The sequence below is a fragment of the Pan paniscus genome, chromosome 6 (genome assembly GCF_029289425.2).
Source record: "Pan paniscus chromosome 6, NHGRI_mPanPan1-v2.0_pri, whole genome shotgun sequence".
Classification (NCBI taxonomy): domain Eukaryota; kingdom Metazoa; phylum Chordata; class Mammalia; order Primates; family Hominidae; genus Pan; species Pan paniscus.
In genome coordinates this window covers 25,480,934-25,493,134 of record NC_073255.2, presented here as the reverse complement: position 1 = coordinate 25,493,134, position 12,201 = coordinate 25,480,934, and the positions used below count along the sequence as shown (strand labels likewise).

Here is a 12,201-nt window from a genome sequence, read left to right as displayed (position 1 = left end):
GCTCAACCTCAGTAATCATCAGAGAAATGCAAATAAAACCACAGTGAAACAGTCGTACACCAATCAGAATGTCTACTATTAAAGAGCCAAATAATAACAGATGTTGGTGAGAATGCAGAGAAAGGAGAACACTTATACACTATTGGGGGTAACGTGAATTAGTACAACCTCCATGGAAAACAGTATAGAGATTTCTCAAAGAACTAAAAATTGAAATACCATTCAATTTGGCAATGTCAATACTGAGTATGTACCCAAAGGAAAAGAAATCATTGTGCCAGAAAGATACCTGCACTTGTATGTTTATTGTAGCCCTATTCACAATAGCAAAGATATGGACTCAACCTAAGTGTTCATCAATGAATGAATGGATAAAGAAAATGTTTACACACACACACACACACACAAACACACACACACAACATGGAATACTAGTCAGCCATAAAAATAATGAGATCATGGTTTTTTTTTTTTTTTTGCAGCAACATGGATGGATCAAGAGGCCATTATCTTAAATGAAATAACTCAGAAACAGTCAAATACCACATGTTCTCACTTATAAGTGGGAGCTAAATAATGTGTACATATGGACATAGAGAGTGGAATAATAGACATTGGAGACTCAGAGGCTGAAAGGGTAAAGGGGGGTGTAAGAGATGAGAAATTAGTTAATGGCTACAAGTTTCACTATTTGGGTCATGGTTACACAAAAAGCCCAGACTTCACCACTATGCAATATATCCATGTAACACAACTGCCCTTGTACCCCCTAAATCTATAAACAAAATTATATAGCCACAAATGGCCATGGCTAACATATTGGACAGGGCATATTAGGAATTAAAACTAAAGAAGAACAGAGGATACTAGAGACTGGGAAAGGTAGAGAGAAGGAAGGGATAAGGAGATATTTGTTAATGCTAAAGTTATAGGTAGATAGGAGAAATAAGTTCTAATGTCCTATAGTGCTATAGTTAACTATGACTATACTTAACAATAATATATTACATGATTTCAAATAGCTAGAAGAAAGATACTGAATATTCCCAATACGAAGAAACGACAAATGTTTGAGATAATGAATATGCTAATTAATCGGATCTGATCTGATCACTATACGTTATATGTATTACAGCATCACTAGGTACCTGATAAATATGTATAATTATTGTGTGTCAATTATAATTTTTTTAATTAAAAAAAGAATTAAGGCCCAGAAGATGTCACTGCAATGTGATGGGTGTCCCTTGACAAGATGGTGTCTTCATTTTAGGGGGAAAAGAATAGGAATCACTTAGGTTTAGAGTAAAGACCCAGAAAGTTTTAGTGAGGCAGTACAGAAATCCAGTCAATATACTGAGAAAGGTAGTGTCTACCTAGGAAACTCAGAACATGTTGAGCAAATAAATCATACTGTTTAATACCTAAAATTACAAAACAGAACATCCTTATAAATTATTTATTATTCATACTTGAGAATTTTTTGTTTGGATACAACTTTACCATAATAGTCTGAATAATTAGTCTCCAAATTTAGTGTGAGTAAAACCTTACTATTTTTATGTTAAAAAGTATTTTATTATTTTTACTATTTATTTGTTGATTTTTAATGTTTAAAGAAATAGAATTTTCTTTTTATTTATTTATTTATTTATTATTATTATACTTTAAGTTTTAGGGTACATGTGCACATTGTGCAGGTTAGTTACATATGTATACATGTGCCATGCTGGTGCGCTGCACCCACTAACTCGTCATCTAGCATTAGGTATATCTCCCAATGCTATCCCTCCCCCCTCCCCCAACCCCACAACAGTCCCCAGAGTGTGATGTTCCCCTTCCTGTGTCCATGTGTTCTCATTGTTCCATTCCCACCTATGAGTGAGAATATGCGGTGTTTGGTTTTTTGCTCTTGTGATAGTTTACTGAGAATGATGATTTCCAATTTCATCCATGTCCCTACAAAGGACATGAACTCATCATTTTTTATGGCTGCATAGTATTCCATGGTGTGTATGTGCCACATTCTCTTAATCCAGTCTATCATTGTTGGACATTTGGGTTGGTTCCAAGTCTTTGCTATTGTGAATAGTGCTGCAACAAATATACATGTGCATGTGTCTTTATAGCAGCATGATTTATAGTCCTTTGGGTATATACCCAGTAATGGGATGGCTGGGTCAAATGGTAAGGAAATAGAATTTTCAATGAGGCTCATAAGGAATATAATTTTTTAGAAGGAAAATCAAGTCCTTTCTTTCCCAGGATATTACAAGGAGGCAAACTTGCTACAAAAATGCAAATCCTTACAATTTTAAAATTGATGACAACTTTGTCAACTACAACTCAAAGCATATGACCTATACACCTTTCAAGTAGAAGAAAAAATATGTACTAATTGTATTTTATATACGTAATGAAAGAAGAGGAAATGTTTGCTTTAATCATTTGTTATGTAATATTAATGGTCATACAAAATTTCAGTTGCTTTTTTCTTGTAAGGTTTAAATAAAGCATCATTCAACGAATGTGATATTAACATTTCATTTGGACTTACAGAGTCATATCTTCATTCAGCTTCTCTTGAGACTGAGTACAGTTCCGATAATTTGCTGTAAAAAAGGTTATTTAAAATATAGAGGAAATTAATTTATAATTGGTCATACTGTTACACAGATAGCCCTCCAAACCAAATATAGTGCACTCTTAAGACAACAGATTTACTGCCCACACGCAGTTTATCATCATCTCATTTTTTATTCTTTAACCTAGAACTGGAAATAATCATCTCTGCTCTCAAGACGTACTCATGCGGCTTGGAAAAATATAAGGAAGCATTAACCATGTAGCTCATAACTGGAAAGAATTATTTGGGACCTCTCTGATCAGACAACAATCAGGAAAGTAATAGTTATAAAATTCCCTGCTTCTGCCTGAGAGTATACACTTTAAATTAAGTTTGAAACACTCCAGGGAATGATTTCAAAAGTCCAAGAAAAGCAAGAACATGTGTGAAAGTTCTAGAACAATTAGCCTTGGGAAAAACAGAAAGCTCAATGAAACATGTTGAGTATAACTAAGAATGTTTAAAGGTTATAAGTTTTCTCTGTAAACTTTTCTGTATATCTCCTAGTAGAAAAAAATATTGTACACTGATTAATATACCAAAGTCCTGATTTCACCAATAACACAAAACCATGGTTGATATCCATGATTATAATTTTCTTCCTTAAACTTCTATAATCAACATTTGAAATAACTGCAGACATCATGACTCTTCATCTGTTATAACCATAACATCATCACATATTATAATGCCTATGATCTTTATTTATATGCAAACAATCATTTCTCCCTTATTCTATTTATGGAATTGTGGTAGGAAAAAATACCAAAATTCATATGGCAGAAATGGAGATTTCAATGAGATTTAACTGAGCAAATAAAGGAAATAAACATTGTTTCTAAAAATGGTTCCTGCAGTCTTATAAAAATGGCATAATCTCAGTGTGTAGATTATATTGATAGAGGTAATATTTTGGAAAGTTCAGGACTCACACAAAAATGGATCCCCAACTAATGATAGCTATTATTCATATTTTTATTTATAGGAATGAATAATCCTGCTCTATTATCCTCCGGAAAATCAATGTTAGAAGGTTGACGATTTGCCTCTTAGTATGCCTACTTCTCTTTAACAATGTGTTATAATATACCAATAATATCCATGAATTTATCTAAATCATTATTGAACTACTCTATATGTTTACCACATTCAATAAAACCAGGAAACTGGCGAAGCCATGAACAACAAGAAAAATTAGAATTCACAGCAATAGCAATTAGATATGTAGTGCCTAGCCTATCCAAAACAGGCAAGGCAATTAATTACAGAATAAATTTAACAAAAAGCATACTCCCAAGCAGATGGCCTTAGGTTGCCAGGTTGCTCATTTACTCACACATTCATTCATTCATTTGTTCATAGAGATGTAGTAGACAATCAATAAATGTTTACTCAGTGAATTGGCTCCATTTGTTTAACAACAAATTATTTAGCATATGCATCAATTTACATCATTAATATATCAGATTTTCACTTATATCCTTAATTTTGTTTATATTATTAAAATATTTAAAAAATCATAACTGTTTAAGCAGGAGATCATGGAAAGACAGAGATGGAAGCAATGGGTTTATCCCACTCAAGATTAGTACACGTAAAAGATTTACTTTTGAGTTTAAAGATTTTTTTTGCTTTAAAAATTTTTTTTTTGCTTTAAAGATTTGCTTTTTGGAAAACAAGAAGGTATAATTTAGGTTTAAATTAGAATTTGAAGTCAAATAGAGCACAGAGGGAAGTAGACTGAACAAAGAAAGGCTAATGTTGATGAAAAGACAGTCTAGGTTGTAATGAGTTATTTTCCCCAGTTATAGTAAGTATTTATAACAATAGTTCCAGTGTGGAATTTGGGGAAAAGCATATAAAATCAGGAAATTACTAATATTTATAATATCCACCAGATAAAAAATACTGCATAGTCATTACATCAGTGCATAGGAAAATCACTGGAATTTAACCTAAAAAATAATGTCACCTTGAAAGACATGACCCTGAAATAGGATGCTACAAAGGATACACAAAAGATGCCTACAAATAAGGGCAATATGAAAACACCTTTTCCACACCTAATTGCTAGTTCCTCTCACCACCAATTCAGGGTATCTGTCTCTAGCTCTATAATTTTCTGCTTCTCTTCTGCATCATGTTATATAGTGCCATGCATGGCTAAAAACTACTACCAAAAAACCCCCAAAAACCTAAGTAGCTACTAAACTGAAAGATTTGATCATACTTGATTATTTCTTCTTCTTCTTCTTCTCCTTCTCCTTCTTTTTTTTCTTTGAGATGGAGTTTCGCTCTTGTTGCCCAGGCTGGAGTGCAATGGTGCAATCTTGGCTCAATGCAACCTCTGTCTCCTGGGTTCAAACAATTCTCCTGCCTCAGCCTCCCAAGTAGCTGGGATTACAGGCACCTGCTACCATGGCTGGCTAATGTTTTGTGTTTTAATAGAGACGGGGTTTCACCATGTTGGCCAGGCTAGTATCGAACTCCTGACCTCAGGTGATTCACTGGTCTCAGCCTCCCAAAGTGTGGGATTACAGGCATGAGCCACTGCACCCGGCCTTGATTTCTTCTTTTTAAAGGATGTGTTACATCCTAGTGGCCTGGGATGGCCCAAGCGTTTGATTAAATCCTGATGTAATCACCACTTCTGATAAAAAATTATTTGAATTCTTAGAGAGACAAGCTGAACTATTGTGGGCTTCAGATGATTCCTACGTAACGTCAGCAAATGGCTTTCTGATTTGAACTGCAACATTGGCTCTCTGCTGAGTCCCCAGCATGCCAGCCCACCCTCTTGAACTCACCAGCCTCTATAACCATGTGAGCCAGCCAATTCTTTAAAATCTCACTCTTTACACACACACACACACACACACACACACACACACGCAGTCTCTCTCTCTCTTTGTTTCTAACGCACATCCTATCGATGCTGTTTCTCTGGAGAACCCTGACTAATAGGGGATTTTGTTTCTTATTTATTTATTTATTTTAATTCAATTATAGACCTCTGTGGTCATGAAGATTTTGTTTCTTTAGTGCCCAGCAATATGGCAGAATAAATGACTTAAATACGTATTATACAGATACTGTTTTACAGTACAATAATCTGCCTTGCTAGCTTAATGTTTGTTTGCTTTATTCAATGCTTTTGTGTCTTCAGTGATACAGAAAAATAATCGTATACTCACTTGTGTTAGTTTGGACTAGACATCCACTAATAAGGTTATCACTCATTTCTCCTAAAACCAGTGACATTAAAGGAAGGCAGGCTCCATTGACCAGCGATGCCAGTATACCCAGGATCATGAGTGTGATGTCCAGTCCATCAGCAAAGCGGAACTGAGGAAAACAAAGCACGGTAGCACCACAACTGTAAAACAAACAAACACACCAAGCACACACACACACAACAGCAGCCTATGGCCTTTGCCACCTAGTAAACATGACTTTATACATTAAGATGGTAAATAAATGCATAAAATCATAGATATGTATTTATATCTAAAGTAAAAACAAATACCAAAATTAAGAATTTACCATCTCCTTTAAAGGCATTAAAAAATAAAGCAGCTGACTATTCACAATAGCAGACTTGGAACCAACCCAAATATCTATCAATGATAGACTGGATTAAGAAAATGTGGCACATATACACCATGGAATACTATGCAGCCATAAAAATGGATGAGTTCATGTCCTTTGCAGGGACATGGATGAAGCTGGAAACCATCATACTCAGCAAACTATTACAAGGACAGAAAACCAAACACCGCATGTTCTCACTCATAGGTGGGAGTTGAACAATGAGAACACATGGACACAGGGTGGGGAACATCACACACCGGGGCCTGTTGTGGGGTGGGAGGCTGGGGGAGGGATAGTATTAGGAGAAATACCTAATGTAAATGTCAAGTTGATAGGTGCAGCAAACCAACATGGCACATGTATACATATGTAACAAACCTGCACATTGTGAACATGTACCCTATAACTTAAAGTATAGTAATAATAAAAATAAATAAAGCAGCTAAATCAGTACAAATTGTAGATACCTGACACAAGTCAGGTCAGATGTGGGTATGAATCAGAAACTTTATTCCATTTTGTTGATTTTGGAATAAGTTAAGATATTTTGAAGACTGCAACAACAATATCTTAGTTTATGGAAAGTTGATCTGCACACTTTCAACACTCTAGCTCACTGGCATCATAGCAATGTCATGGCTAAGTGCAGTGACCAGAGCTAACTAGTAAAAATGTAATGAATTATATTTGTGATTATTTTAAATTCCTTAGATTTTTTTTTTCTACACAGAACAATGCCTATCCTGTAAATAAGGATATTTAAGGGGGTCAATGATAATTTTAAGGGCTGTTTTGAATAAGAAAGAAGTGCCTGAAAGCCATCTATTGAATGCTTTATATTCTATTCTGTAGTGGGTCCCCATAGCATCTGTCCAAAACCAAATCATGAGGAAAATTGAAAATATGGATTGTTTATATTACCGAGAGAGGCCAAAATAAAATTTAAATGGTATTAAAATGTAATTAGATTTTAATAACAGCAAGAGGAACTTACTGCATATTTTATGAATGGAGACCAAAGTATTATTTTTCCATTCATCAGTGCAATAGCTAATAAATATTTATAGGGTTACTTCCACAGCATTGCATTCAGCATTACGGACATTAAGAGAGTATCTGCTCCTCCACCTTCCTCCAGAATAATGTTATCTCCTTGATAAAGTTTGTCATATTCTGCTACTATTCAGTTTTTTTTTTTAATTGACTTTTGAAAAAGCAGGCTGTTTCATGTATATTTGTAGGGACATAACATTGACAGCCAGGCTGACACAGAGATTAGAGTGGGTGAAGACCATGTCTGGGAACACATGCATGAAACGCTCCTTAAACATGATTTCAAAGAAGTGTACAGACACGTTCTCTGATACATAGGCTTTAAAAAATACTTAGATAATTATTTTTGATTTAAAAGGATTTGTAACACTATAAAAATAATAACAACACATAACAATGCAGAATCATTGGAATATACTGAAATGTAAACATAGATAGTAAAAGTCACTGATAATTTCCCACCACTCAGAAATATCCTTTGGTAACATTTATGTATGATACACACACACACACACACACCAAAAACACTTTTAAAACACTGAGTCATTATGTGGATGTTATGCTATTTTTCCCTATCCTTTATTGTAAAATTTTGAGATTGTTTATATTTTTTTCTATCGAAAATGATACTTTAATGAATTATTTTAGTTCCCTCTTTCCCACAAATAATGGATGCAATCTAATAAACACAATCATTCTATGCACTACTGACAAGTCTCTAAAATCTTCTAATGCATGTACTTTCTAACTGATTTCACTTACTATCTCAATAGATCCAACTGCTTCCTTTCTCAGTTTTGGCTGTTCTTCTGCAGTTCTGGAAAATAAAAGTTCAAAATGCAGCAGTTACAATGTGAATATAATTTGCAAAATTTTTCCATTAATAGTTTGCAGAAGTGTCAGATATCACCTTGGTAGCAAATTTATACCAACACTGAAATTTTAAAAATAAACTTAATGATAGACAGTTGTCACTGGTTGTCTGTAAACTTGTTAGGGTAGCAACTTGAAGACGTGTCTGGAGGAGAATTTTTTAAAGTTGTGGTAAAATAGATATAATGTAGACTTTATCTTCTTGAATAATTTTAATTGTATAACCAAGGTACTAAGTACAGTCACATTGTTGTGCCACCATTTATTTTGATTTACCCACAGAACTCTTTACTTTGCAAAACTAAACCTCTGTACACATTAAACATTTTCCCATTGTCCCCTCCTCCCAGCCCCTGGCAACCGCGGTTCTATTTTGCCTCTATGAATCTGACTGCTCTGGGCACCTCAGAAAAATAGAATCATATAGCATTTCTCCTTCCGTGTCTGTTTCGTCTGGCTGTCTTCAAAGTTCATCCTTGAATTATTCACTTAGCATAAAGTCTTCATGTTTCATCCACATTGTAGTAGGTGTTGGAATTTTTCTACTCTTTAAGGCTGTATAGTATTCCATTATATGTTTTTGCCACGTTTTGTTGAGCACTTAGACTGCTTCCACATTTTGGCTATTCCTAGTAACGCTGTTAGGAATATGAGTGTACAAATATCTCTTCAACTCACTGCTTTTAATTCTTTTGAGTATATACCCGGAAGTAGAATTGCTGGGTTACATGTTAAACCTATTATTGATTTTTTGAGGAACATTCACACTGCACCATAGCAACTGCACCATTTTACATTCCTGCCAGAACAAGGATCCCAGTTTCTCTATATCCTCACCAACACTTGTTCATTCCTTTTTCTTTTCTTAGTATTAGCCATCATAATGAGTATGAAGTGGTGGATTGCAATTTTTAACCTTTAGTAACAAAATCTGAGCTTTAAATGAAATGAGTTCTATTAGGTACACATTAAGCAAGTGTACTCTTAATTTTGTCTCCCTTTTTGAAAATTTCATTTCTTAGCTTTGTATGCTCACATTTCAAGGATGTCCAAATGAAAGCTGTACATTGTATCCACTGATTTCACAGCAATCTGTCAGTTACACACACACACACACACACACACACACACACACATGCACGCGCAAAATTCTGAAACATTAAGAGAAGACTGTAGGGAACAGTTTAAGTTTTCTATACAGACACAACAGGAAGACAAACATCCGGCTCCTCTCCTGCTTTATAACGCATTGTTCTGTCAGCTTTGATAAATGACAATTCACTTAATTTTATTCCACATGAGGTTAATAATTTACTTGTGTTCCGGTCAATTTGCTCTGGGCTGAGGCATGAGATGACAAAAAAATGCTTTACCATTGCAAAACCCTACAATCCCTTTCCCCACCTCTAGATGCGGATTTTGAAGCTTAACACCCAGTAAACCCTCTTCTCTTGATAAACGTTGTTTCAGGGAAATAATTTCTAACTCCGATTGCCCTTCATGGAAAGGTTTCGAAGGAGGGCTTGGGTCGTTTTGTGAAAGTCTCTTTATCAGCGTTGAGATAAGAAAGCAACATGTGGGCAGGTGGGCGGGTTTGGGGGTCTCCTCCCTCTACACAGCTCTTGGGGCCAAGTGTCCTTTGGCAAAGGCCAAGGGCGGAGCCTGAGGCGCCCAGAGGAAACTGATTCCATTGTGCGGGTCACAGCCGCACTAGCTACTAGTCCTAGCGTGCCCGTTGCTGGTTTTCAAGCTGGAGGGGATCTTAGCGATGTTGGTGGCCCAGTACTTTCATTAGCGCAAATCAGCACGGCCCAGAGCAGCGAAGATTCTGCTCTTAGCTCCAATTGTGTCACCTCCACCTAATAGGAATCCTTCCTGTATTTCATGGCCAGACCCCACACCTATATCTCACTAATTTCACTTTTCAGGGCCCATCCAACCCCTACCTTCAATTCCTGTTTTCAGGAATTGAAACAATTTCAGAACAATTTTAGAAACAATTTCATATTGTTTTCTCCTATTCTCTCCAGTCATGGAAACTAGAAAAATCAATCACCTCTTCATTCTAATTTTCTTCGCGATAGCATATAGATGCAGTTTGCTGTTGGTATTGCTACTGACCTGTTAGTTTTTGTGGTTCACCAATGAGGTCTATAGTGTATTATTATCATGACCACTTTAAAGATGAAGAAACAGTCACAGAGTAAAACAACCCAAGTTTATGTAGCTAGTGATTGAACTTCAGTCTGACGCCAGAACCCAAACTCTTAACTGTCCAGTTACAATGCCTCCTGTGGAATATATGCTGAACACATGATTTAGTCAGTCCACAGGTAATGCTTAAGAGCACAAATGTATTCTAAAATAAACCTGTCCCCTCAGCATCCCCTTACACCAGGATGCTGGGGCATCTTTAGATAATGTTTTGAATTTATGAGGAAAAGGTGCTTAGAAAGGAGAACATTTACTTTGGGAAAATAACAACAAAAAGATTAAAGGAGAAGTTTGGAATGCAGTTCTTTTGATTTTCAAAATGTTCCTAAATGGAATTTGCTTTAGCCTAAGGAAGTTTCTGATTCTGACTCACAAGAAAATGGTATCGCTGGAATGCCCTCTCTGGCTATTTTCTGAATTAATAAACTACATGACCTGGAGGGATCTTCTCCAGTTTTATAGATTGTATGTCCAAATATAGCACAATTGTTATGGTAAAAGTGGAAATAAAATAGATGTAAAACTATTTCCATTTAAAAACTCTCAATTAATGGATTCCAGGTGTAGAAACTTGTATAACATACATATTCACAGAGACATCTATTCAGTGAGAAAATAATCGGAATCGCATGTTTTCTTTTATTAAAGGTACCACATGGAATGAAGGGTCCACAGAGAATTGAAATTAAAATTTGCAGGTGCCTTTCTTCTGTATAATGGTGGACAAGAAATTAACGATGAGAAATTCAGAAGAGGAGATATCTGAAGCACTAAATCAATAAATCCTGGATAAATAAATCCTATTACAATTAATCCTATTGCAGTTCCTAAAATCACTATTAAATTAATTATAAGACTGCTTATGTTCAAGTTCAGCAAAATGCAAATAGCATTGCTATCTTTGGGAAAAAATTATAAACATTTTTGCTATAGGTGTGGAAAGGATGAGTTATATTTGAAGTTGTGGAAGCATACTTACAGAACTTAGTGAAAGCTTACCCATTTCTCTGATAATTTTCTTGCATTTCTTCAGCTCTTTCAGAATTTTCCATCTTATTTACAATTTACTTCTTCTGAAATACAATTTTAACAAATGTATCATGGCTATGTGACTTTTATCACTTAGTTGATATACAGCATTCTTTACATCCCACATCTCTCACAGTTTGAAAAAGGAAGCATCTCAGAATTTCACCCTGCCCAGCCCCCCACTCCAATTGAAGTTTCTGGCTGGGCAGTTCATGGATTCAAATTTTGTCATTGAATTTATAACTTCCTTGCTTCATTCTAGGCTTAGATTTGGAGCTAATGAAAGTGTTAGAATTGGAATTAAAGAAGGAAAGTCAGATTCCATGGAAAATGCACTGTTTGTCAGGATATTAGATATTCCGACTTTGCCATTCATTTGACTGGAATTGGTGAAAATTTTTAATCTACCTCATGCTGTTTTCTCTTTAAAAAACTGGTGCAGTAGTTTTTGTTAGCCAGCAGTTTGAGGGAACAGGGTTTTCTAGTTTACCAAACAAACAAAGTTTGGAGCTTTCACAAACTGTATTAACAGTTACAAAAAATTAGAATATTTTGAAAATCCATTCATCATTAAAATTGTATTAAGCATAATTTACTCTTCCTTGGGATGATACTTGAGGATCTTACCTTGTCTTAAGATCACAATTATGTTCATAAATTATAAATTATCATTTTATTATGGATCTATAGAGATGGTTGTGACTCAGTCTCACTTGTTAGGCCCTATAACATATTACCCTATATAAAGACAATTATAAAGATATGGCTTTAAACTTTAAAGTGGAATTACAAATTAATTAAAGAATACCTAAGCA

At 35.1% G+C, this 12,201-nt stretch overlaps 1 protein-coding gene across 1 annotated transcript in view; it reads right to left on the bottom strand.

Annotated features, from left to right (window-relative positions):
• ABCB5 (ATP binding cassette subfamily B member 5) overlaps positions 1 to 11,409 on the bottom strand; it is a 129,568-nt gene extending 118,159 nt beyond the window's left edge. The window contains exons 1-4 of the mRNA XM_008978731.5: positions 11,357 to 11,409; positions 8,033 to 8,087; positions 5,821 to 5,971; positions 2,558 to 2,612 (exon numbers count right to left, since the gene is read on the bottom strand). Coding sequence (XP_008976979.3) covers positions 2,558 to 2,612; positions 5,821 to 5,971; positions 8,033 to 8,087; positions 11,357 to 11,409 — 314 coding nt within the window. The remainder of the gene's footprint in view (positions 1 to 2,557; positions 2,613 to 5,820; positions 5,972 to 8,032; positions 8,088 to 11,356) is intronic.
• Positions 11,410 to 12,201: the final 792 nt, after the last annotated feature.